The sequence below is a fragment of the Scheffersomyces xylosifermentans genome (assembly GCF_036884685.1).
Source record: "Scheffersomyces xylosifermentans strain CBS 12540 chromosome Unknown RJT20scaffold_1, whole genome shotgun sequence".
NCBI classification, from domain to species: Eukaryota; Fungi; Ascomycota; class Pichiomycetes; order Serinales; family Debaryomycetaceae; genus Scheffersomyces; species Scheffersomyces xylosifermentans.
Window position 1 is genome coordinate 3095908 of NW_027042939.1, and position 27188 is coordinate 3123095.

The 27188-nt window shown below is 42.1% G+C and overlaps 7 protein-coding genes across 7 annotated transcripts; 1 reads left to right on the forward strand and 6 right to left on the reverse strand. All coding sequences in view use genetic code 12, as the record gives it.

The window, feature by feature from the left end:
- Positions 1–1320: 1320 nt before the first annotated feature.
- On the reverse strand, positions 1321–2717 carry RJT20DRAFT_132759 (uncharacterized protein; the record flags this gene model as incomplete). Its single annotated transcript, XM_064918164.1, has 5 exons — positions 1321–1584; positions 1614–2402; positions 2470–2586; positions 2630–2679; positions 2702–2717. 5 exons carry the CDS (start codon positions 2715–2717, stop codon positions 1321–1323), a joined length of 1236 nt encoding a protein of 411 aa, XP_064777686.1.
- A 425-nt stretch (positions 2718–3142) lies between these two features.
- Positions 3143–3562, reverse strand: RJT20DRAFT_5196 (uncharacterized protein; the record flags this gene model as incomplete). The annotated part of the gene is made up of 1 exon (XM_064920491.1): positions 3143–3562. One exon carries the CDS (start codon positions 3560–3562, stop codon positions 3143–3145), a length of 420 nt encoding a protein of 139 aa, XP_064777687.1.
- Positions 3563–4487: 925 nt separating this feature from the next.
- Positions 4488–9364, reverse strand: RJT20DRAFT_102712 (beta strand repeat-containing protein; the record flags this gene model as incomplete). Its single annotated transcript, XM_064915684.1, has 1 exon — positions 4488–9364. A coding segment is annotated over one exon (4875 nt), but the record flags the coding sequence as incomplete, so codon positions are not given.
- Positions 9365–14924: 5560 nt separating this feature from the next.
- Positions 14925–16933, reverse strand: RJT20DRAFT_5198 (cell-wall agglutinin N-terminal ligand-sugar binding-domain-containing protein; the record flags this gene model as incomplete). Its single annotated transcript, XM_064920495.1, has 2 exons — positions 14925–14927; positions 14957–16933. The coding sequence occupies 2 exons, from the start codon at positions 16931–16933 to the stop codon at positions 14925–14927; spliced, it is 1980 nt and encodes a 659-aa protein (XP_064777689.1).
- A 960-nt stretch (positions 16934–17893) lies between these two features.
- On the forward strand, positions 17894–18521 carry RJT20DRAFT_79188 (helix-turn-helix domain-containing protein; the record flags this gene model as incomplete). Its single annotated transcript, XM_064921213.1, is given in 2 exon segments — positions 17894–18251; positions 18271–18521. Coding segments are annotated over 2 exon segments (609 nt in total), but the record flags the coding sequence as incomplete, so codon positions are not given.
- A 2719-nt stretch (positions 18522–21240) lies between these two features.
- Positions 21241–22363, reverse strand: RJT20DRAFT_132762 (uncharacterized protein; the record flags this gene model as incomplete). The annotated part of the gene is made up of 3 exons (XM_064918165.1): positions 21241–21504; positions 21534–22151; positions 22208–22363. 3 exons carry the CDS (start codon positions 22361–22363, stop codon positions 21241–21243), a joined length of 1038 nt encoding a protein of 345 aa, XP_064777691.1.
- A 1126-nt stretch (positions 22364–23489) lies between these two features.
- MMS21 (SUMO ligase) lies at positions 23490–24362 on the reverse strand (the record flags this gene model as incomplete). The annotated part of the gene is made up of 1 exon (XM_064918166.1): positions 23490–24362. The coding sequence occupies one exon, from the start codon at positions 24360–24362 to the stop codon at positions 23490–23492; it is 873 nt and encodes a 290-aa protein (XP_064777692.1).
- Between the last annotated feature and the right edge of the window lie 2826 nt (positions 24363–27188).

The window sequence follows — 27188 nt, forward strand, 5'->3', positions numbered from 1 at the left end:
GACCCGAAGTAGACATTATTCGAAGATAATTCGGATAGATATTTATTCAAAGACGAAGGCCGACAGTTTTACTTTCATGACTCAATTCTTGTAATTGAGGAGAAACCACAATGGGCTAACGGAGACATAATTGGAAAATGCAAGGCATGCTGAGAATTGCGTAAATGTGCACTTTATTTTTTTGATTAGCTTTAATTATATAATCGAATCTAAGTTTAGTTATTTTAAATTAGAAAATTGAGCCGACCTGCATTGCTTATTTGTATGCGTTAGACTGTATGAATAAGCCGTACGTTTTCACCAATCAGTTTGGAATGTTAAGAACCTGACAAGTTAGGGGAAGTGTGGCGAGTAACTCTAATGTAAGGGAGAGTATTTAAAGGTAATTGTAGATGCTGGCTTTGCAATTGCTTCCTTTTGTACTTAATTCTAGCACAACTTGAAAAATTTCAAGACTCCCAATCCCACAGAAGATTATTTAATTGAATTTCACATCAATACTTCTGGATCTAAACCCTTGGTGATAAGCTACACCCCTGCCTCCATTTAAGAAAAATATGATGTAGCCAAGGACACAAATATCAATACATTTACTTCCAGAATCCATTAATATGCAGTTGGTATATTAGGCTTCTTATGCGATGCAGCTATTTTGTTCCTCTTGCATAAATCATGTACATAGAACCGACGGGGATGCGCCGGAAGAAAGGGTTAATAGCAGGGAAACTAACCACCATGGTAACCGTAGATGGACAAAGAAAAGCGGTTGTAAGGAACTGAAATGCTCTGAAGGCAATTTGAAATCACTGGAGCAACCTATTAATCAGAGATCTACAAAGTATTGATTGCGGTAGCGGCGCACAGCGCACCCTGCTCGTTAGACGTTGCTTTATCTGATGAGGGCTCATTCACACGGCTGGCAGATTTTTTAATCATTTTGAACCAATGCCTCGCTCTATTAGGTTGAAGCTCACTAAATTGGGCTATTTCAGATGGAGCATTGCGTCCGTTGCTCGCCTGAAACTTTAAAAAAATAATGGTGCAAACAGTTCTTACAGAAAAGATCCAGTTACAAAACCGAAGATTTTATCATTCACTATTCAAAGCATCAATGGAAATCTATTCCTTTTGGGGTTACGAACAATAGTCGAATCAACCCTGTTCATTCCAAGGTCGGTATCTTTCGTAAGTGCTATCCCAACTTTAGATTGGGACGAAACTCTAGTCTATAATGCGAGCTGATGAATCCAAGCGTAGTATTACTTCCTACGCACACCAACCAGTTGAAATGCTAAAAGTCAGCTTATTAAAGTGGTTACACTATGATTGGTATAGTTCTTGTGTTGGTTTGAAAACAGTACCAGCATGATCTTTACCTGCATGTTCATCAGCAACATATCCATCAACAACATATTCATCACCAACGTGTTCTTCACCAGCATGTGTTTCACCAGCATGTTTTTCACCAACATTTTCATCAGCATGTTCGTCGCCAGTGTGATCATTAGATTGTTCTGAACCTTCTGGAATTGGGAGACTTTCTTTGTCTTCGATCTCCTCTGTCAAGTCATCACTGACAACTTGCTCTTCATTTCCGTATCCAGTAGGCTCACTTTGTACATTGCTGATACGCGTACTCGTAGTAATGCCGAGTTTTCAGTATACGAAACAACTGGCACATCCTCTTCAACTTGATCACCATGAATAGTACTTGTTTTAGAGTCAGACTTATCAGTTCCCTTCGAGATTCCCTCTGTTACATTTTCGGTTTCAATTGGTTTATTCTTGTCCTTTGGCACTTCCTCAATGGGTTCTTCAACAAAGGTCTTTTCGCTTCCAAATCCAGAATCAGTAGATCTCCCTTCTTCACTTTCGTTAGCTGCTGGAGTCTCCACTATAGATACATCATTGGTTACTGCTGTTGGGTCGTCTGTTTCGTTTTGGAGCTCTGATTCAATTGAAACATCTGCAATGTTCGTTGGAACTACTGTATCTACTAAGGAACTGACTGTCTTGACAATAGAATTTGTCTCATCTCTTTCAGTGACTGGTGAACTTTGCATTTCTTGAGACACGACATCGGTGCTTTCAGTTTCGACCACGGAATGTTCACTCTCGAATTCTGCTTCAGTGTTCTTGATCACTGCTGAGCTTGTTGGCAAAGCATCGGGTTCTCGGGAAGAGACATCAATGTCTTTTACTGATGTATAGATGCTCTCTATTGCTGTAGAGCTCCCCGGTTTTGAAGAAATGAAATCCTCTACGAACAATGACAGATCAATGCCTACTGTTGACTCTTCGATACTCTGAGTAGACAATGAAGAGCTGATTTGTGATTCTGAGCTGACCTTAAGTGAGGAACTGGTGTAAGATGAAGTGCTTGCTTCAGATAATGAGCTGACCTTCCAATGTTGAGCTAGCTTCTGATGTAAAGATACTTTCATATGAGGAAGACAAGCAGTCCCTCACAACACTAGACTGAGTGCCAAATTGACTGGTGGCATCAGTAACGCCTGCATCTTCACTGGTCTCAGCAGACGCTGTTACTCCATCATCTGTAGTTGATGAGCTTCCCCCATCTTGGAACTTGAATTATTACAGTGTCGGTGCCCCCTTGTGAATCACTCACTGTTACCGATGTAGTATAATCTTCGTGCCAAGTTGAAGTTATAGTTGTCTCTGCGTTAGAAGGAACACTAACCACTGCTGTCAAACATTGTACATGTTGACTCGTTGTAACTTTTCAAAAATGACGTGGTTACTAAATGAAAGCAGGTCTCAGGATACAGCATCATCCAGCAAAAGGTTTCTACAGTATGTTTAACGGAGAGCGACGTGCTTTTCTGGGCTCCCCCCAATAGAATGGAACTTCCAAGCCATCTAATTGACACTTACAAAATATATTGATATTGAATGTATCCAATTGTGTTTATACAACTAAAAGAATCTATGTAGGAATACGAATTTGATAAAATATCGAAAACATGCCTTCAAAGTCAAAAGGGATGCAAAATAGTACAGGAAAGAAAGAAAACGAAAATAGAATGCAAAAAGCTAAGTAACCAGAGAACAAAAATATGTTAATATTAGTCCAAACTGTGCGGTGTATGTAATCAAGAAGAAACCCCGAAACATTGTAAGTTTAAAACAATAACGTTGTTATAAGAGAAATGAAGAGTATGCTGAGCGAAGAGATCTTAGTTATAGATCCTGTGCCTTCGTAACTTGTGACTTCAGGTGTAGGAATAGATGTTGCTGAAGTAGTTAATTGCTGTAAAGTGGTTGGGGAACTCGAATCTGTGCCTGAAGTTGTCTTACCAAATTCATTACTATCCGAAACCGCTACATCCAAATTTTCGTGGCCGCTTGCTGTCAGTTCATGAGGTCTCAGAGGAATTGAAATTGTTGCAGAGACTTCTGAAGTTGAAGTAGTGGATGGCGTTGATTTGAATAACGGTTGACTTAAGTCTCCACCGAGGCGACCTTCATAAGATATGTCACTAGTTGTGGTAGTTGAGATTGATGTTATCTGGTTCGGAATAGATTCAATATCGGAAGACATAGAAGTATCGTCTTCTGAGAGTGTTTGTAATGAGTGTGCTGCATCCGTAAGGGTTCCGTAAGGTCTATCGACTTGACTGTCACCATAGTCACTTACACTTATGGTAGATAAAGGCACAATATCACTCTCACTTGTCATAGACAAAGGAGCTTGTTTTGTTATATTAGCATCAGAGTGACTGGAAGTAGATACTGGCATTTCCCTGGTCTGAATATCACTAGAACTACTGCTGCTCACAGTAGGAACGGCGGATTTATCTGGCTGTTCGTGGCCGCTCGCATCAGAGTTAGTAGTAACAAAGGTGGTGGTGTATCCAGTTGGTTTGTCACCAGTGATCAAACAAGTGGTGGTGAACCAGCTGCCGGCAGAATCAGTCGTTATAATAACATCACCGGCTTCTGTAGATACAGAACCATCAGAGTTAGTAGTAACAAAGGTGGTGGTGTATCCAGTTGGTTTGTCACCAGTGATCAAAGAAGTGGTGGTGAACCAGCTGCCGGCAGAATCAGTCGTTATAATAACATCACCGGCTTCTGTAGATACAGAACCATCAGAGTTAGTAGTAACAAAGGTGGTGGTGTATCCAGTTGGTTTATCACCAGTAATCAAAGAAGTGGTGGTGAACCAGCTACCAGCAGAGTCAGTAGAAATGAGAACATCTCCAGTGTCGGTAGATACAGAACCATCAGAGTTAGTAGTAACAAAGGTTGTGGTGTATCCAGTTGGTTTGTCACCAGTGATCAAAGAAGTGGTGGTGAACCAGCTGCCGGCAGAATCAGTAGAAATGATGACATCACCGGCTTCTGTAGATACAGAACCATCAGAGTTAGTAGTAACAAAGGTGGTGGTGTATCCAGTTGGTTTGTCACCAGTGATCAAAGAAGTGGTGGTGAACCAGCTGCCGGCAGAATCAGTCGTTATAATAACATCACCGGCTGCTGTAGATACAGAACCATCAGAGTTAGTAGTAACAAAGGTGGTGGTGTATCCAGTTGGTTTGTCACCAGTAATCAAAGAAGTGGTGGTGAACCAGCTACCAGCAGAATCAGTAGAAATGATGACATCTCCAGTGTCGGTAGATACAGAACCATCAGAGTTAGTAGTAACAAAGGTGGTGGTGTATCCAGTTGGTTTGTCACCAGTAAACAAAGAAGTGGTGGTGAACCAGCTACCAGCAGAGTCAGTAGAAATGAGAACATCTCCAGTGTTGGTAGATACAGAACCATCAGAATTCGTCGTAACAAAGGTAGTAGTGTAATCCTTTGGATTTTCCGCAATACAATTGGAACCATCTCTCAAACAAATTATCTTAGAACCATCAATCTTTGAAGTTGTTGTACACCAATTACCAGAAGAATCAGTCGTTATAATAACATCACCGGCTTCTGTAGATACAGAACCATCAGAGTTAGTAGTAACAAAGGTGGTGGTGTATCCAGTTGGTTTGTCACCAGTGATCAAAGAAGTGGTGGTGAACCAGCTACCGGCAGAGTCAGTAGAAATGATGACATCTCCAGTGTCGGTAGATACAGAACCATCAGAGTTAGTAGTAACAAAGGTGGTGGTGTATCCAGTTGGTTTGTCACCAGTGATCAAAGAAGTGGTGGTGAACCAGCTACCGGCAGAGTCAGTAGAAACGAGAACATCACCGGCTTCCGTAGATACAGAACCATCAGAGTGAGTAGTAACAAAGGTGGTGGTGTATCCAGTTGGTTTGTCACCAGTGATCAAAGAAGTGGTGGTGAACCAGCTACCGGCAGAGTCAGTAGAAATGATGACATCTCCAGTGTCGGTAGATACAGAACCATCAGAGTTAGTAGTAACAAAGGTGGTGGTGTATCCAGTTGGTTTGTCACCAGTGATCAAAGAAGTGGTGGTGAACCAGCTACCGGCAGAGTCAGTAGAAACGAGAACATCTCCAGTGTCGGTAGATACAGAACCATCAGAGTTAGTAGTAACAAAGGTGGTGGTGTATCCAGTTGGTTTGTCACCAGTGATCAAAGAAGTGGTGGTGAACCAGCTGCCGGCAGAGTCAGTAGAAACGAGAACATCTCCAGTGTCGGTAGATACAGAACCATCAGAGTTAGTAGTAACAAAGGTGGTGGTGTATCCAGTTGGTTTGTCACCAGTGATCAAAGAAGTGGTGGTGAACCAGCTACCGGCAGAATCAGTAGAAATGATGACATCTCCAGTGTCGGTAGATACAGAACCATCAGAGTTAGTAGTAACAAAGGTGGTGGTGTATCCAGTTGGTTTGTCACCAGTGATCAAAGAAGTGGTGGTGTACCAGCTACCGGCAGAATCAGTAGAAATGATGACATCTCCAGTGTCGGTAGATACAGAACCATCAGAGTTAGTAGTAACAAAGGTGGTGGTGTATCCAGTTGGTTTGTCACCAGTGATCAAAGAAGTGGTGGTGAACCAGCTGCCGGCAGAGTCAGTAGAAACGAGAACATCTCCAGTGTCGGTAGATACAGAACCATCAGAGTGAGTAGTAACAAAGGTGGTGGTGTATCCAGTTGGTTTGTCACCAGTGATCAAAGAAGTGGTGGTGAACCAGCTACCGGCAGAGTCAGTAGAAATGATGACATCTCCAGTGTCGGTAGATACAGAACCATCAGAGTTAGTAGTAACAAAGGTGGTGGTGTATCCAGTTGGTTTGTCACCAGTGATCAAAGAAGTGGTGGTGAACCAGCTGCCGGCAGAGTCAGTAGAAACTAGAACATCTCCAGTGTCGGTAGATACAGAACCATCAGAGTTAGTAGTAACAAAGGTGGTGGTGTATCCAGTTGGTTTGTCACCAGTGATCAAAGAAGTGGTGGTGAACCAGCTGCCGGCAGAGTCAGTAGAAACTAGAACATCTCCAGTGTCGGTAGATACAGAACCATCAGAGTTAGTAGTAACAAAGGTGGTGGTGTATCCAGTTGGTTTGTCACCAGTGATCAAAGAAGTGGTGGTGAACCAGCTACCGGCAGAATCAGTAGAAATGATGACATCTCCAGTGTCGGTAGATACAGAACCATCAGAGTTAGTAGTAACAAAGGTGGTGGTGTATCCAGTTGGTTTGTCACCAGTGATCAAAGAAGTGGTGGTGAACCAGCTACCGGCAGAGTCAGTAGAAACTAGAACATCTCCAGTGTCGGTAGATACAGAACCATCAGAGTTAGTAGTAACAAAGGTGGTGGTGTATCCAGTTGGTTTGTCACCAGTGATCAAAGAAGTGGTGGTGAACCAGCTGCCGGCAGAGTCAGTAGAAACTAGAACATCTCCAGTGTCGGTAGATACAGAACCATCAGAGTTAGTAGTAACAAAGGTGGTGGTGTATCCAGTTGGTTTGTCACCAGTGATCAAAGAAGTGGTGGTGTACCAGCTACCGGCAGAATCAGTAGAAATGATGACATCTCCAGTGTCGGTAGATACAGAACCATCAGAGTTAGTAGTAACAAAGGTGGTGGTGTATCCAGTTGGTTTGTCACCAGTGATCAAAGAAGTGGTGGTGAACCAGCTGCCGGCAGAGTCAGTAGAAACGAGAACATCTCCAGTGTCGGTAGATACAGAACCATCAGAGTGAGTAGTAACAAAGGTGGTGGTGTATCCAGTTGGTTTGTCACCAGTGATCAAAGAAGTGGTGGTGAACCAGCTACCGGCAGAGTCAGTAGAAATGATGACATCTCCAGTGTCGGTAGATACAGAACCATCAGAGTTAGTAGTAACAAAGGTGGTGGTGTATCCAGTTGGTTTGTCACCAGTGATCAAAGAAGTGGTGGTGAACCAGCTGCCGGCAGAGTCAGTAGAAACTAGAACATCTCCAGTGTCGGTAGATACAGAACCATCAGAGTTAGTAGTAACAAAGGTGGTGGTGTATCCAGTTGGTTTGTCACCAGTGATCAAAGAAGTGGTGGTGAACCAGCTGCCGGCAGAGTCAGTAGAAACTAGAACATCTCCAGTGTCGGTAGATACAGAACCATCAGAGTTAGTAGTAACAAAGGTGGTGGTGTATCCAGTTGGTTTGTCACCAGTGATCAAAGAAGTGGTGGTGAACCAGCTACCGGCAGAATCAGTAGAAATGATGACATCTCCAGTGTCGGTAGATACAGAACCATCAGAGTTAGTAGTAACAAAGGTGGTGGTGTATCCAGTTGGTTTGTCACCAGTGATCAAAGAAGTGGTGGTGAACCAGCTACCGGCAGAGTCAGTAGAAACTAGAACATCTCCAGTGTCGGTAGATACAGAACCATCAGAGTTAGTAGTAACAAAGGTGGTGGTGTATCCAGTTGGTTTGTCACCAGTGATCAAAGAAGTGGTGGTGAACCAGCTGCCGGCAGAGTCAGTAGAAACTAGAACATCTCCAGTGTCGGTAGATACAGAACCATCAGAGTTAGTAGTAACAAAGGTGGTGGTGTATCCAGTTGGTTTGTCACCAGTGATCAAAGAAGTGGTGGTGAACCAGCTACCGGCAGAATCAGTAGAAATGATGACATCTCCAGTGTCGGTAGATACAGAACCATCAGAGTTAGTAGTAACAAAGGTGGTGGTGTATCCAGTTGGTTTGTCACCAGTGATCAAAGAAGTGGTGGTGAACCAGCTACCGGCAGAGTCAGTAGAAACTAGAACATCTCCAGTGTCGGTAGATACAGAACCATCAGAGTTAGTAGTAACAAAGGTGGTGGTGTATCCAGTTGGTTTGTCACCAGTGATCAAAGAAGTGGTGGTGAACCAGCTGCCGGCAGAGTCAGTAGAAACTAGAACATCTCCAGTGTCGGTAGATACAGAACCATCAGAGTTAGTAGTAACAAAGGTGGTGGTGTATCCAGTTGGTTTGTCACCAGTGATCAAAGAAGTGGTGGTGAACCAGCTACCGGCAGAGTCAGTAGAAACGAGAACATCTCCAGTGTCGGTAGATACAGAACCATCAGAGTTAGTAGTAACAAAGGTGGTGGTGTATCCAGTTGGTTTGTCACCAGTGATCAAAGAAGTGGTGGTGAACCAGCTACCGGCAGAGTCAGTAGAAACGAGAACATCTCCAGTGTCGGTAGATACAGAACCATCAGAGTTAGTAGTAACAAAGGTGGTGGTGTATCCAGTTGGTTTGTCACCAGTGATCAAAGAAGTGGTGGTGAACCAGCTGCCGGCAGAGTCAGTAGAAACGAGAACATCTCCAGTGTCGGTAGATACAGAACCATCAGAGTTAGTAGTAACAAAGGTGGTGGTGTATCCAGTTGGTTTGTCACCAGTGATCAAAGAAGTGGTGGTGAACCAGCTACCGGCAGAATCAGTAGAAATGATGACATCTCCAGTGTCGGTAGATACAGAACCATCAGAGTTAGTAGTAACAAAGGTGGTGGTGTATCCAGTTGGTTTGTCACCAGTGATCAAAGAAGTGGTGGTGAACCAGCTACCGGCAGAATCAGTAGAAATGATGACATCTCCAGTGTCGGTAGATACAGAACCATCAGAGTTAGTAGTAACAAAGGTGGTGGTGTATCCAGTTGGTTTGTCACCAGTGATCAAAGAAGTGGTGGTGAACCAGCTACCGGCAGAGTCAGTAGAAACGAGAACATCTCCAGTGTCGGTAGATACAGAACCATCAGAGTTAGTAGTAACAAAGGTGGTGGTGTATCCAGTTGGTTTGTCACCAGTGATCAAAGAAGTGGTGGTGAACCAGCTACCGGCAGAATCAGTAGAAATGATGACATCTCCAGTGTCGGTAGATACAGAACCATCAGAGTTAGTAGTAACAAAGGTGGTGGTGTATCCAGTTGGTTTGTCACCAGTGATCAAAGAAGTGGTGGTGAACCAGCTGCCGGCAGAATCAGTAGAAACGAGAACATCTCCAGTGTCGGTAGATACAGAACCATCAGAGTTAGTAGTAACAAAGGTGGTGGTGTATCCAGTTGGTTTGTCACCAGTGATCAAAGAAGTGGTGGTGAACCAGCTGCCGGCAGAGTCAGTAGAAACTAGAACATCTCCAGTGTCGGTAGATACAGAACCATCAGAGTTAGTAGTAACAAAGGTGGTGGTGTATCCAGTTGGTTTGTCACCAGTGATCAAAGAAGTGGTGGTGAACCAGCTGCCGGCAGAGTCAGTAGAAACGAGAACATCTCCAGTGTCGGTAGATACAGAACCATCAGAGTTAGTAGTAACAAAGGTGGTGGTGTATCCAGTTGGTTTGTCACCAGTGATCAAAGAAGTGGTGGTGAACCAGCTGCCGGCAGAATCAGTAGAAACGAGAACATCTCCAGTGTCGGTAGATACAGAACCATCAGAGTTAGTAGTAACAAAGGTGGTGGTGTAGCCAGTTGGTTTGTCACCAGTGATCAAAGAAGTGGTGGTGAACCAGCTACCGGCAGAATCAGTAGAAATGATGACATCTCCAGTGTCGGTAGATACAGAACCATCAGAGTTAGTAGTAACAAAGGTGGTGGTGTATCCAGTTGGTTTGTCACCAGTGATCAAAGAAGTGGTGGTGTACCAGCTACCGGCAGAATCAGTAGAAATGATGACATCTCCAGTGTCGGTAGATACAGAACCATCAGAGTTAGTAGTAACAAAGGTGGTGGTGTATCCAGTTGGTTTGTCACCAGTGATCAAAGAAGTGGTGGTGAACCAGCTACCGGCAGAGTCAGTAGAAACGAGAACATCTCCAGTGTCGGTAGATACAGAACCATCAGAGTTAGTAGTAACAAAGGTGGTGGTGTATCCAGTTGGTTTGTCACCAGTGATCAAAGAAGTGGTGGTGAACCAGCTGCCGGCAGAGTCAGTAGAAACGAGAACATCTCCAGTGTCGGTAGATACAGAACCATCAGAGTTAGTAGTAACAAAGGTGGTGGTGTATCCAGTTGGTTTGTCACCAGTGATCAAAGAAGTGGTGGTGAACCAGCTACCGGCAGAATCAGTAGAAATGATGACATCTCCAGTGTCGGTAGATACAGAACCATCAGAGTTAGTAGTAACAAAGGTGGTGGTGTATCCAGTTGGTTTGTCACCAGTGATCAAAGAAGTGGTGGTGAACCAGCTGCCGGCAGAATCAGTAGAAACGAGAACATCTCCAGTGTCGGTAGATACAGAACCATCAGAGTTAGTAGTAACAAAGGTGGTGGTGTATCCAGTTGGTTTGTCACCAGTGATCAAAGAAGTGGTGGTGAACCAGCTACCGGCAGAATCAGTAGAAATGATGACATCTCCAGTGTCGGTAGATACAGAACCATCAGAGTTAGTAGTAACAAAGGTGGTGGTGTATCCAGTTGGTTTGTCACCAGTGATCAAAGAAGTGGTGGTGAACCAGCTGCCGGCAGAGTCAGTAGAAACTAGAACATCTCCAGTGTCGGTAGATACAGAACCATCAGAGTTAGTAGTAACAAAGGTGGTGGTGTATCCAGTTGGTTTGTCACCAGTGATCAAAGAAGTGGTGGTGAACCAGCTGCCGGCAGAGTCAGTAGAAACTAGAACATCTCCAGTGTCGGTAGATACAGAACCATCAGAGTTAGTAGTAACAAAGGTGGTGGTGTATCCAGTTGGTTTGTCACCAGTGATCAAAGAAGTGGTGGTGAACCAGCTACCGGCAGAGTCAGTAGAAATGATGACATCTCCAGTGTCGGTAGATACAGAACCATCAGAGTTAGTAGTAACAAAGGTGGTGGTGTATCCAGTTGGTTTGTCACCAGTGATCAAAGAAGTGGTGGTGAACCAGCTGCCGGCAGAGTCAGTAGAAACTAGAACATCTCCAGTGTCGGTAGATACAGAACCATCAGAGTTAGTAGTAACAAAGGTGGTGGTGTATCCAGTTGGTTTGTCACCAGTGATCAAAGAAGTGGTGGTGAACCAGCTACCGGCAGAGTCAGTAGAAACGAGAACATCTCCAGTGTCGGTAGATACAGAACCATCAGAGTTAGTAGTAACAAAGGTGGTGGTGTATCCAGTTGGTTTGTCACCAGTGATCAAAGAAGTGGTGGTGAACCAGCTGCCGGCAGAGTCAGTAGAAACGAGAACATCTCCAGTGTCGGTAGATACAGAACCATCAGAGTTAGTAGTAACAAAGGTGGTGGTGTATCCAGTTGGTTTGTCACCAGTGATCAAAGAAGTGGTGGTGAACCAGCTACCGGCAGAATCAGTAGAAATGATGACATCTCCAGTGTCGGTAGATACAGAACCATCAGAGTTAGTAGTAACAAAGGTGGTGGTGTATCCAGTTGGTTTGTCACCAGTGATCAAAGAAGTGGTGGTGAACCAGCTGCCGGCAGAGTCAGTAGAAACGAGAACATCTCCAGTGTCGGTAGATACAGAACCATCAGAGTTAGTAGTAACAAAGGTGGTGGTGTATCCAGTTGGTTTGTCACCAGTGATCAAAGAAGTGGTGGTGAACCAGCTACCGGCAGAATCAGTAGAAATGATGACATCTCCAGTGTCGGTAGATACAGAACCATCAGAGTTAGTAGTAACAAAGGTGGTGGTGTATCCAGTTGGTTTGTCACCAGTGATCAAAGAAGTGGTGGTGAACCAGCTGCCGGCAGAGTCAGTAGAAACGAGAACATCTCCAGTGTCGGTAGATACAGAACCATCAGAGTTAGTAGTAACAAAGGTGGTGGTGTATCCAGTTGGTTTGTCACCAGTGATCAAAGAAGTGGTGGTGAACCAGCTGCCGGCAGAGTCAGTAGAAACGAGAACATCTCCAGTGTCGGTAGATACAGAACCATCAGAGTTAGTAGTAACAAAGGTGGTGGTGTATCCAGTTGGTTTGTCACCAGTGATCAAAGAAGTGGTGGTGAACCAGCTACCGGCAGAATCAGTAGAAACGAGAACATCTCCAGTGTCGGTAGATACAGAACCATCAGAGTTAGTAGTAACAAAGGTGGTGGTGTATCCAGTTGGTTTGTCACCAGTGATCAAAGAAGTGGTGGTGAACCAGCTGCCGGCAGAGTCAGTAGAAACTAGAACATCTCCAGTGTCGGTAGATACAGAACCATCAGAGTTAGTAGTAACAAAGGTGGTGGTGTATCCAGTTGGTTTGTCACCAGTGATCAAAGAAGTGGTGGTGAACCAGCTGCCGGCAGAATCAGTAGAAACGAGAACATCTCCAGTGTCGGTAGATACAGAACCATCAGAGTTAGTAGTAACAAAGGTGGTGGTGTATCCAGTTGGTTTGTCACCAGTGATCAAAGAAGTGGTGGTGAACCAGCTGCCGGCAGAGTCAGTAGAAACTAGAACATCTCCAGTGTCGGTAGATACAGAACCATCAGAGTTAGTAGTAACAAAGGTGGTGGTGTATCCAGTTGGTTTGTCACCAGTGATCAAAGAAGTGGTGGTGAACCAGCTACCGGCAGAATCAGTAGAAACGAGAACATCTCCAGTGTCGGTAGATACAGAACCATCAGAGTTAGTAGTAACAAAGGTGGTGGTGTATCCAGTTGGTTTGTCACCAGTGATCAAAGAAGTGGTGGTGAACCAGCTACCGGCAGAATCAGTAGAAATGATGACATCTCCAGTGTCGGTAGATACAGAACCATCAGAGTTAGTAGTAACAAAGGTGGTGGTGTATCCAGTTGGTTTGTCACCAGTGATCAAAGAAGTGGTGGTGAACCAGCTGCCGGCAGAGTCAGTAGAAACGAGAACATCTCCAGTGTCGGTAGATACAGAACCATCAGAGTTAGTAGTAACAAAGGTGGTGGTGTATCCAGTTGGTTTGTCACCAGTGATCAAAGAAGTGGTGGTGAACCAGCTACCGGCAGAATCAGTAGAAATGATGACATCTCCAGTGTCGGTAGATACAGACCCATCAGAGTTAGTAGTAACAAAGGTGGTGGTGTATCCAGTTGGTTTGTCACCAGTGATCAAAGAAGTGGTGGTGAACCAGCTGCCGGCAGAATCAGTAGAAACGAGAACATCTCCAGTGTCGGTAGATACAGAACCATCAGAGTTAGTAGTAACAAAGGTGGTGGTGTATCCAGTTGGTTTGTCACCAGTGATCAAAGAAGTGGTGGTGAACCAGCTGCCGGCAGAGTCAGTAGAAACTAGAACATCTCCAGTGTCGGTAGATACAGAACCATCAGAGTTAGTAGTAACAAAGGTGGTGGTGTATCCAGTTGGTTTGTCACCAGTGATCAAAGAAGTGGTGGTGAACCAGCTGCCGGCAGAGTCAGTAGAAACGAGAACATCTCCAGTGTCGGTAGATACAGAACCATCAGAGTTAGTAGTAACAAAGGTGGTGGTGTATCCAGTTGGTTTGTCACCAGTGATCAAAGAAGTGGTAGTGAACCAGCTGCCGGCAGAGTCAGTAGAAATGATGACATCTCCAGTGTCGGTAGATACAGAACCATCAGAGTTAGTAGTAACAAAGGTGGTGGTGTATCCAGTTGGTTTGGCACCATCTCCAGTGTCGGTAGATACGGAACTAGATTCAGCAGATGATGAAGTAGCAGAACTGGATTGAACACTTGAAGTTGCAGCAGAACTGGATTCAGTAGATGATGTAGTAACAGAACTGGATTCGACACTAGAAGAAGCTGCAGAACTGGATTCATCAGATGATGAAGTAGCAGAACTGGATTCAACACTTGAAGATGCAGCAGAATTGGATTCAGCTGATAAAGAAGTAGCAGAACTGGATTCATCAGATGATGAAGTAGCAGAACTGGATTCAACATTTGAAGATGCAGCAGAATTGGATTCAGCTGATAAAGAAGTAGCAGAATTGGATTCAGCAGATGATGAAGTAGCAGAACTGGATTCAACACTTGAAGATGCAGCAGAACTGGATTCAACACTTGAAGATGCAGCAGAACTGGATTCAACACTTGAAGATGCAGCAGAATTGGACTCAGCAAATGATGAATCTGCAGTACTGGATTCAGCAGATGAAGCAATAGTAGAACTAGATTCGGCAGATGATGAAGTAGCAGAACTGGATTCAGCAGATGAAGATGCAGTAGAACTGGATTCAGGTGATGAAGAAGTGGCGGAACTAGATTGAGCTGATGAAGAAACAGTAGAGCTAGATTCAGCTGATGAAGATCCAGCAGAACTGGATTCAGTTGATGAAGAAATAGTAGAACTGGATTCAGCAGATGAAGATGCAGCAGAACTGGATTCAGCTGATGAAGAAGTGGCAGAACTGGACTCAGCTGATGAAGATGCAGCAGAACTGGACTCAGCAGATGAAGAAACAGTAGAGCTAGATTCAGCTGATGAAGATCCAGCAGAGCTAGATTCAGCTGATGAAGATCCAGCAGAGCTAGATTCAGCAGATGAAGAAGTGGCAGAACTGGACTCAGCTGATGATGAAGTAGCAGAACTGGATTCAACACCTGAATTTATAGTAGCATCAGAGTAACTGGAAATAGATACTGGCGTTTCCCTGGTCTGAATATCACTAGAATTACTGCTGCTGACAGTAGGAACTGAGGATTCATCTGGCTGCGTTTCAGAAGAATTGAATTCACTTGTAGCAGACAATGTGATGGGTGTGTAACTATTGCCACTGTGACTTGTTGTAGGCAATGGTGACTCCCTTGTCAGGCTCTTACTTTGGTTGCCATCCATAAGAGAACTATTAGTACCTTCTACGCTTCCTGTTAATGACTCTATACTGGATGAATATTCCGTCGCCGCCTGAGAGTTTGAAGGAACCTCGACAATTACTGTATCAGTTCCACCTTGAATATCTTTTGACGTAATTGTTGTTGTGAAATTACCGGTCCATGTAATTGTGGTAGTTGTCTGTGCATTTGAAGGAACTTCAATGATCACAGTATCAGTTCCACCATGACTGGCTGTTGAAGTAATTGTTGTTGTGAAATTACCGGTCCATGTCGATGTAGTAGTTGTCTGTGCATTTGAAGGAACTTCGATAATTACTGTATCAGTTCCACCATGACTGGCTGTTGAAGTAATTGTTGTTGTGAAATTACCGGTCCATGTCGATGTAGTTGTTGCTTGAGCATTTGAAGGAACTTCGACAATTACTGTATCAGTTCCACCATGAATGTCTGTTGAAGTAATTGTTGTTGTGAAATTACCGGTCCATGTCGATGAAGTAGTTGTCTGTGCATTTGAAGGAACTTCGACAATTACTGTATCAGTACCACCTGGTGTATCAGTAAGGGTAAGTGAGCTGGTCTGTAAGCCTGTCCAGGTCGTGGTTTGCGTAGTAGTGGGATTAGGCGGTCTCTTTGTTGGGATCTCTACTATGACTGTGGCAGTTTGTCCTGGGGTAGCGGTGACAGTTGTGGTAGTCGTCTGGTACCCAGTCCAGGTTGTAGTGGTAGTAACTGTTGGAATTGGTACATTAACTTCAATTGTTTTGGTATTTCCTGGAGCAGTATTGAATGGTAATGTAGCCACTTGAGTTGTCGAATCAGTCCAAGTCTTGGTAGTAACTACTACAACGTTACCATTAGAGCCATAATCATTTGAATTATCATAGTTACCCCAGTTGATACCAGTATCGTAATTGTAGCTGTCAAAATTAGAACAGACGTAGTTATTAGTATAAGAAATTTCAAGACTTGAACCCAGCTGTCTTATTAAACCATCGATAAATGGTCTAAAACCAGCACGAATGTTGTTATATGAGATCAGAACACCACTAGAAGTACATCTTGATGTGTAAAAAAAATCAGATGACGTTTTAGGGAAGTACCAAGCATTGAGCTGATCAGTGATTTCGGCATGGACCGAAGAACAGTCCAAAGTTCCACCTGACAAACTGAAACCTAACGAACCATACAAGTAGCCTTTGGGACAGTTTCCTGCCAATACGTAATGTTGGATGTTATTTGTAGATGGAGTATCTCTGTTCCTAACAACGAAAGTTTTAGGATCGTAGTAGCCGGAACTGGGAGAATCGGCTTGGAAATTGGCTGTAGTTGACAATTTATTTGGACCATCATTGAAAGTCACTGTATTATTACCAGGTGTGAAACAGGTAGAGTCTTCAAGATCTGTCTTTAAGGCACTTCCACCAACATTAAAGGTTATTGGAAAGTTCACAGTACCACTTGCGTATGTTGAGGCAGTAACGATTTTAGCTACAGTACATTGTAATTGTGAGTAGGGCACAACAATTTCACCAGGACTGAACTTACAAGTAGCGAAGACATCATTATTGACCTTAAGATCGACTGAATTGACACCATCGGATGTTGTGAATTTAAACACACAGGGCATATTTAATGTGAAGGTATCTCCTGCGGTTTCTTTGCTTCCATCAATAACCCAATTCAATTTTGCAATCCAACTGGGGTAGGCAGGAGATGCAATAGCATAGTCTCCAGCATTTTGGAATACAAGTGAATCAAAATTTGTAAACACACCAGTAACTTCCTTTGCAGCTGCAAAAGCGACAGAGCCTATTAGTACAAGGTTTTTAATAAGCATTTAGCTGAGAAATTTGTGGTTGCAAAGTCATTTTCTCCAGATTTGCTTCAAGAAATACAGCGTCAATCCAGAGTTATATATTCATCAGCAATTGAATCAGGGTCCTCAAATCATAACATCGAATTCTAAGAGTTGAAGAAAAAGAATTTCTTAAAAGAAGACTCATTGCATAAGATATGTCATCATGGATGTACATGAAGCTTAATTTTTTGGCAATAGCAATCAATGGGATGTGTACACGCCCTGCTTGTTGCTTCGGTGAATTGTTTTTGTTCTTAACTGGCCGACATCTCCGTCACCATTAACTGTATCTACTTCCATTTTTGTAGTATAACAGTCCTTTTCTCGGTTAAGAACTGAACTTTGCCAAGCAAAGCACTGCAAGTGAAAAAGAATATGCACCTACACTGCCCTAGTTAGAATTCCACCATTGTAATGCCGATGATGTCAGCTTGATCTATGGTACAGTATTATTCAGATGAATGTCGCACCTCTTCAATCCGAATGTCTGAGGCTTTCCACATAATATTGCTTCTCTGTAACACTTAAGATAGCTCTGTGTGATGAATTCATTGTCCTCCTATATATTACATGTTTTGAAGTGACGAAAACAATAGCACATCTACGGGTGTAATCTTACACCACACTTCACTTGAATATGTCGTTAAGCTGATTCAAATTTGTCAAATCGTAGAAGATAAACAACTCGTTTGCTTAATTGAAAGAATGTTTGCTGCAAATTAAATGAAGTCTTCACTATAGTCTGAATAATAGTGTCTGTTACATATTTGAATATCCACACACCGTTTTATTATTGGCTGATTGTTGAGAGTAGTCATTTCCTCTCTTTAATCAATTTTGAGAGATTATTTTGCCAGTAAAAAAGTCGTAGTTATAAAACTTAGCATTTACCCTACTTACTCAAATGTTGACCCTTGATTTTCATATCTCTATCACGAAATGAATGTGCAATTCTTATATGAAGATGGTGAAAGTAATCTACTAGATGAGCAGGGAAGGCCTGTCATTGATGATATGGATGTGGAAGGCTTGATACCCTTAGAAATATTGACCAACCATCAAATATACAAACTCGCAGAAGAGTCTCTTTTCAACGCTGAGGCCATGCAAGTAAATCGAACCAAGCAAAAGAATGATGACAATGAGTCTGTTCATCGTCATGTTGAAGTAAAAAGCTATGGTAAATCAAAGAGGCATTTTCGAATGTATACTCAGCAAGACAGAGAAGCCTTATTTGATCTTTGGACTGAGAAACCCGGAGTACCAATCAGTAAAATTGCAGTAAAATTGCTCGACTGTTATTCTCCCTAAATCAGCCCAAAGATGGATCAAAGAATATGTAGATACTAATTTGGAAGACATCCCAAGTCCAAAGCCGAGAGGAAAGCCACCCTTTAAGATGTTAAACGTTGAGCAGAAAGTACATATTCCAGAACTTGTAGATGATAATGCATCAATCACTTTATCTGAGATGATGAATAGTTTAACAACTTCCTTTGAAGGTTTAAAAGTTTCTTATTCCTCTCTTCAACGCTTTGTAAAAGATGAATGCTGCCTTTCCTTCAAACTTATTTGTCGTGAAGCCTTTGAAAGAAATTCTGAAGCTAAAATTGAGCAGAGATATGATTATGTTAATAGACTTAATGATTTAAAGGCTGATTACTGTTCCAATTGCATCTTTATTGACGAAGCTGGGTTTAATATCAATATGAAGAGAAACTTTGACTGGTCCACTATAGGAAATACCCCTGTAGTTAAAACCCCTACGACCCGTTCAGAAAGTCGTACTATATTGGGAGCTATTTGTATTGGTGGGATAGTTGTTTTAAGTCTACGAAAACCAAAGCAATTAACGCAAATCAAGAAACGTAAATTAGACGATGGTGAACAAGAACCGATTACTAGAGGTACTGTAACTGCTCATTATAAACAATTCCTCATGGATGTTATGGATGAGCTTGATAAGTATCCAAAATTCCAAAACTCTTTCGAAGTTATGGACAATGCAAATATTCACAAAAACCCGAGTATCTCAAGAATTATTGTAGGCAGAGGATACAGATGTCTCTATTTACCACCTTTTTCTCCAGAGCTAAACCCTATTGAGCAATTTTGGCATTTAGTAAAGGCTAAGCTCAAAAGAGAAAGGTTTCTTGGGAAAGATACCCTATCTGCTAGAATTACCGAGGCTGCAAACACGGTTCCGCTACCATATATCAGAATTGTATTCAACATTCAGTTCATTGCTTTGTTGTGCTTAGAAAAGAAGCCATTATAATCTTGTAGATGCGACAAATAACCATGGCACAATTCTGAAACTTATCTGTATCATTATTTCGGATTACTCCACTACATAATATACTAGGGAGTGTCTCATTCTTGTGGTAGAATGAGGCACATATTTATACTTTCTTTCTGGTACATATAAGCTAAGTAACAAGCTAATGTAATCCACTTCTTTACGAAGTAAAATCACTCCCAACACGTGAATTACTACACCATTTTCAAGAGACCATATAGTATATAGGAAGACCTTTATATTATTTAGTTAGTTAATATACAATTTCATTAAAGGAATTCTTTTATCTACTCAGAATGGCATTCATTCCGAGTGCCTGTCTCTTTTTAACATTTCACCGCCAGTCATTTTTGCGACTACCAAAAGGAAATCTATTGCAGGGAGGTGCGACATTCATTTGAATAATACTGTACTAGCTGAACATCGGTATGAGGGTTCATGTAGTAAAGCTCTCATTCGACATGGTCATGTAAGTGCTGCAGAAAATATGCATAGAATTTATTTTTTTTTCGCCACAACTTCGCGTACTTTTAAGGTCTTCTTGGCTGCATTATAATGCCGCAGCCATTACAATTCATAATTTTCCGGGCCGGTACACTCCTGAAATTCTCCTCTCCTAGAAGTGCTTAAAGTGGTGAAAGTGCTAGCAAGAGGCTCTTTTATGACCCGAAGTAGACATTATTCGAAGATAATTCGGATAGATATTTATTCAAAGACGAAGGCCGATAGTTTTACTTTCATGACTCAATTCTTGTAATTGAGGAGAAACCACAATGGGCTAACGGAGACATAATTGGAAAATGCAAGGCATGCTGAGAATTGCGTAAATGTGCACTTTATTTTTTTGATTAGCTTTGATTATATAATCGAATCTAAGTTTAGTTATTTTAAGTTAGAAAATTGAGCTAACCGACCTGCATTGCTTATTTGTATGCGTTAGACTGTATGAATAAGCCGTACGTTTTCACCAATCAGTTTGGAATGTTAAGAACCTGACAAGTTAGGGGAAGTGTGGCGAGTAACTCTAATGTAAGGGAGAGTATTTAAAGGTAATTGTAGATGCTGGCTTTGCAATTGCTTCCTTTTGTACTTAATTCTAGCACAACTTGAAAAATTTCAAGACTCCCAATCCCACAGAAGATTATTTAATTGAATTTCACATCAATACTTCTGGATCTAAACCCTTGGTGATAAGCTACACCCCTGCCTCCATTTAAGAAAAATATGATGTAGCCAAGGACACAAATATCAATACATTTACTTCCAGAATCCATTAATATGCAGTTGGTATATTAGGCTTCTTATGCGATGCAGCTATTTTGTTCCTCTTGCATAAATCATGTACATAGAACCGACGGGGATGCGCCGGAAGAAAGGGTTAATAGCAGGGAAACTAACCACCATGGTAACCGTAGATGGACAAAGAAAAGCGGTTGTAAGGAACTGAAATGCTCTGAAGGCAATTTGAAATCACTGGAGCAACCTATTAATCAGAGATCTACAAAGTATTGATTGCGGTAGCGGCGCACAGCGCACCCTGCTCGTTAGACGTTGCTTTATCTGATGAGGGCTCATTCACACGGCTGGCAGATTTTTTAATCATTTTGAACCAATGCCTCGCTCTATTAGGTTGAAGCTCACTAAATTGGGCTATTTCAGATGGAGCATTGCGTCCGTTGCTCGCCTGAAACTTTAAAAAAATAATGGTGCAAACAGTTCTTACAGAAAAGATCCAGTTACAAAACCGAAGATTTTATCATTCACTATTCAAAGCATCAATGGAAATCTAATCCTTTTGGGGTTACGAACAATAGTCGAATCAACCCTGTTCATTCCAAGGTCGGTATCTTTCGTAAGTGCTATCCCAACTTTAGATTGGGACGAAACTCTAGTCTATAATGCGAGCTGATGAATCCAAGCGTAGTATTACTTCCTACGCACACCAACCAGTTGAAATGCTAAAAGTCAGCTTATTAAAGTGGTTACACTATGATTGGTATAGTTCTTGTGTTGGTTTGAAAACAGTACCAGCATGATCTTTACCTGCATGTTCATCAGCAACATATCCATCAACAACATATTCATCACCAACGTGTTCTTCACCAGCATGTGTTTCACCAGCATGTTTTTCACCAACATTTTCATCAGCATGTTCGTCGCCAGTGTGATCATTAGATTGTTCTGAACCTTCTGGAATTGGGAGACTTTCTTTGTCTTCGATCTCCTCTGTCAAGTCATCACTGACAACTTGCTCTTCATTTCCGTATCCAGTAGGCTCACTTTGTACATTGCTGATACGCGTACTCGTAGTAATGCCGAGTTTTCAGTATACGAAACAACTGGCACATCCTCTTCAACTTGATCACCATGAATAGTACTTGTTTTAGAGTCAGACTTATCAGTTCCCTTCGAGATTCCCTCTGTTACATTTTCGGTTTCAATTGGTTTATTCTTGTCCTTTGGCACTTCCTCAATGGGTTCTTCAACAAAGGTCTTTTCGCTTCCAAATCCAGAATCAGTAGATCTCCCTTCTTCACTTTCGTTAGCTGCTGGAGTCTCCACTATAGATACATCATTGGTTACTGCTGTTGGGTCGTCTGTTTCGTTTTGGAGCTCTGATTCAATTGAAACATCTGCAATGTTCGTTGGAACTACTGTATCTACTAAGGAACTGACTGTCTTGACAATAGAATTTGTCTCATCTCTTTCAGTGACTGGTGAACTTTGCATTTCTTGAGACACGACATCGGTGCTTTCAGTTTCGACCACGGAATGTTCACTCTCGAATTCTGCTTCGGTGTTCTTGATCACTGCTGAGCTTGTTGGCAAAGCATCGGGTTCTCTGGAAGAGACATCAATGTCTTTTACTGGGTATAGATGCTCTCTATTGCTGTAGAGCTCCCCGGTTTTGAAGAAATGAAATCCTCTACGAACAATGACAGATCGGTGCCTACTGTTGATTCTTCGATACTCTGAGTAGACAATGAAGAGCTGATTTGTGATTCTGAGCTGACCTTAAGTGAGGAACTGGTGTAAGATGAAGTGCTTGCTTCAGATAATGAGCTGACCTTCCAATGTTGAGCTAGCTTCTGATGTAAAGATACTTTCATATGAGGAAGACAAGCAGTCCCTCACAACACTAGACTGAGTGCCAAATTGACTGGTGGCATCAGTAACGCCTGCATCTTCACTGGTCTCAGCAGACGCTGTTACTCCATCATCTGTAGTTGATGAGCTTCCCCCATCTCAGATGGAGCATTGCGTCCGTTGCTCGCCTGAAACTTTAAAAAAATAATGGTGCAAACAGTTCTTACAGAAAAGATCCAGTTACAAAACCGAAGATTTTATCATTCACTATTCAAAGCATCAATGGAAATCTAATCCTTTTGGGGTTACGAACAATAGTCGAATCAACCCTGTTCATTCCAAGGTCGGTATCTTTCGTAAAGTGCTATCCCAACTTTAGACTGGGACGAAACTCTAGTCTATAATGCGAGCTGATGAATCCAAGCGTAGTATTACTTCCTACGCACACCAACCAGTTGAAATGCTAAAAGTCAGCTTATTAAAGTGGTTACACTATGATTGGTAAAGTTCTTGTGTTGGCATGGAAACAGGATAAAGCGAGAAGTGTTAGCTTCTTGCTACAATCGTAAAAAAGTCTGTAACAGTTCCAATATTATTGGCACATTTGTATAATTTGGTAGTATCAGTTCACAACTTTCACCGAAAACTCGTAATGCTGCGTCAGTTTCCAACATTCAGAAATCCATCGATCCAGACGCCGTGCACGCCGTACAACGTTTGGTAAATTCCATATGCACAGCTGCTGCCATACTTCCGCTTTAGCAAATTCGGTATGTGTGATGACTTCAGACACTTGCGCGAATAACAGCACCTCAGCATGAAAAAGGCCGAGGACAAATAACTGCGCACCTCGTAATTCTGGATCAAATAGTGGTATGATGATGAAATGCCGCATGTGCTCATTTGAATATATAGTTTGGGAATGGACTGATTATCTCCTTTAATGCCAAAAGATGTTTGCTTTAGACTCTAGGTCTCTGCCACATCTTTCACTTTCCGTCCATACCAGTCGATTGGACGGTCTTGATTGAGGTCGCCATTAAAACTTCGCTCTAAACTTAGCAACTGTCTTACAGCCGACTTAGTTGCATTCTTCTGCAATTCGAGCAATGATACTCGCTTTTTCCATTTTATTGTTCAGCTACGACCCTATGATATTCTTTCAGTTGTTTCATTCTCCTTTCTGGCCCTCTTTTCTCTTGATTTGAAAACTTTAACCCGCAAGAGCATTATTTTATCTTCCTTTAGGTCTGCTGTTGATAGAGACCGACTGCATCCATCAATGGGACACTCGGAGTGACCTGAATTCAAATGCAAGGTAATAGTATCCTTGTCATAAGTATGCTTGCACTTAGAGGACAGAACAGGGTCTTCAAAATAGTTCAACGAAAGAGGGTCCTTCAATGATATTTTACCTCCTGAAACATTCAACTCCTCGTCTTCGTCGTTTTCTTCTTCGTCTTCAGGAATAGGATCTTCTGGGTTCTGGACAACGAATGACGACTTCTTAATATAGCTGTATAGACTATTGGAATGAAGAATGCGTCTGAACTGATCTTCGTCGAAAAACATACCGCGATACTCGACATATTCCGAGCTTATTTGATCTGCAAAGTTCAGAAGGTAGACCGACTGTAACTCCCCTAGCGTGTCCACATTCAATTGATGATCCCTAAGTATGTGGTCTTTGATGCTCTGCTTACTCTCTGATATAGAAGACTTGTAGAGTTTTATTTCCTCTTCGCTTCGGAGAAGTGACAGAAGTGCTTCCAATCTCTCGGCAAAGAAAGACTCGTCGACATGAAGATGTGGATTTGCTATGATATAGTCTAAGTATTTCAAGGTCTCTACGGATATCTGTCCAATGAGTTCCTTGATGCTCTTAGAGGCATAGTTCTGGAACACACTAACAGACTCGAAGTCTCGAGTCAATACCTTTTGGAATGGGACGTACTCGGGCAATATCAAATTTTGCGGAGCCAACTCTTCGCCGGATTCGTACTCATGTGAGCTTGTAGGCATCTTGTTGGTCTAATCTACAACACGGAACGCCTAGACAGATTTAGAATCAAACTTACATCAACTAGAACAACTCATCTTCACCTTTTCAGTAGAGGACATGAACTCGCGTTTATTGATTTTTTCGCGGAGTCGCACTTGGGCTCTGTGCAGTTTGGTGTATTGATGTACTGGCATGGATTGATGAAAGAAGACATGTTCCTGAGGAAGAGCTAAAAACAAGTGCTAAAGACAAGAGCTGTGGGAGCTCATCAAGTCTGAACTAGAATGAACAGAAGCAATTCAGTTAACTAAGAAACCTAAAATCACCCACTATTTCTTCTCTGGTTTTAATCCCCAAAAAGATTGGCTTCTCATGTTTGCTGAATCACGTGATCTGTCTGTTCCAGTGATTTTCCTAAATGTACCCTATGTATACATATATAGGTATTTTGGATGGTTACTTTAAATGGCAAGAGTAACGAAACTATGAGCTTTTATTTAAATCGAGTAAGGTACCTTTTGCTTTATAGTAACTTTTGTCATCTGCATGCTACACGTCTTTAACATGATTTCTAGGTTACTCATTATTCTTCGAAAAAAATAGTAATATAAGAAATTTCAAACCTAGAATGTCATATGCATTTTTTTCTACCTCCGTACCTCAGTTTGAATAGTCCTGGATATTATTTGAGACAATGTAATCATGTTATGAGGACATAGCACTTTTTGCAACTATGGTTAACCTTATACTACGGAATGGAAGGAAAGAGGCTTTATTGAGAAGAGCAATGTATGTTCTGAATATGTATTCTATTCTGCTGTTACGTAAAAAAATCAGCAGAATTTTTTTATCGTAATCTGTTCTTTTTGGTGGAATATCAGCATCATTTATGAAATATTTGATAAATTAACAAAAAAATCAAGAACATTGTATTCAAACTTTATTCTTAATACGCTTACTCGCTTTTGTTGAGGTGCAACCCATTCGAAACATTAGATATGGAATGCATTGATGATTTACTTCTCCTAGAATATGAACGAATGTATATGAAGACATATATAGAAATGATTAAAGAATAAATACACCGTGTTCAAAACGGTGATAACTTGAAGTAGAAATACAGAATTAAATTAGTTGTCATAAAATAAACAAATTACAGGAGCAGTTTATGCTCAACAGAATAAATTGAACGAAATTGAGTCAGAAAGAATGAAGTCATGGTCACATTGACTTAGAAGAGCAAGTGAACAAATACCATAACAATTGCTAAGATTTGTGACGAGAATTGCTGTGATGGCGCCTGCCCTTGTTCTGCTGAAGTTGGGATTGTAACCATAGGATGTGATCTCGTGAATTCGGCTGCCGCAATCAGATGACGACCGGTCATGGTTGTTGGACTTCTTGTAAACTCTGCCGCAGCAATCAGATGACGACCAGCCAGAGCCGTTGGACTTCTGGTAAACTCTGCTGCCGCAATCAGTTGACGACCAGTCAGAGATACTGGGGTTCCGTTACTTATTGATTGGGTAACTACTGTCGAAGGTGGCGTCTCTCCAGCAGTACCAGTAGCAGTGGTTGCTGTCGAACTGGTCTGTTGTTCCGGAAGCGTACTACTAGTTGGATTCTGACTAGTCAATCCTGTAGTGGGGATAAAAGCGGGAGAACTAGAATTTGGAGTAGTGGTAATGGAGGGTGATGTAGTCGACGTCGATATAGAGCTTGTGCTTGAGAGAGACAAAGTCTCTGTACCACTGCTGAAAGTAGATATGCCTGTGCTTGGTGCAGGGGAACTTGAGCTTGTCTTAGATGTAATGGATTCGGTTGAAATCGAGCTTGTGCTGGAAAGAGGCGACGTTTCTGTTCCACTGCTTGAAGTAGATATGCCTGTGCTTGATGCAGGGGAACTTGAGCTTATCGTAGATATAATGGATTCGGTTGAAATCATCGACGATGGAATACTCGAGAAAGTTGAACTAGGAGTAGCGGACGAAAGAAGTGAAGAGACCTCTTCAGAATTTGATACGCTTGAAGTGATTGAAGAAGGGAAGCTAGAAATAGGCGAACTGGAAACCGCAGAAGAGAAAACTGAAGAAGCTTCTTCAGAACTGGATACAGTGACACAATTCGACCCATCCCGTTGACAAATGGTAATAGGTGGATTCGAGGATGACGCGGAGAGAACTTCTTCAGAACTAGATACAGTAACACAGTTGGAACCGTCTCTTTGACAGATTGTGATAGGTGGATTAGACGATATTGAAGATTCTTCAATACTGGATGGAACCAGGCTAGATATCGAGCTGTTACCATAGTAAAAGCTTGAGGGCAATACTGAAACTGAACTTGAAGTATCACTAGATGATGATAAGACTTCAGAACTTGAGACGGTGAAACAATTCGACCCATCTCTACGACACACAGTGACCATAGATGAAGAGCTTATTTCTGAAGGCTCAGAGGACGACGATACTCCTGAAGAAGAAGACACTTCTGAGGAGGATGAAACTGCTGACGACGACGATACATCTGAGGAGGATAACACTGCTGAGGAGGATGAGACATCTGAAGATGAAGATACTTCTGAAGAGGATGAGACTTCAGAAGATGATGAGACACCTGATGAGGATGAAACTTCCGACGATGACGATACATCTGAGGAGGATGAGAATAAGACATCTGAAGATGAAGTTGATGTCACTTCTGAGGAATAAGATACTTCTGAAGAGGACGACACTTCTGAGGAGGATGAGACTTCAGAAGATGATGCGACACCTGATGAGGATGAAACTTCCGACGATGACGATACATCTGAGGAGGATGAGGATAAGACATCTGAAGATGAAGTT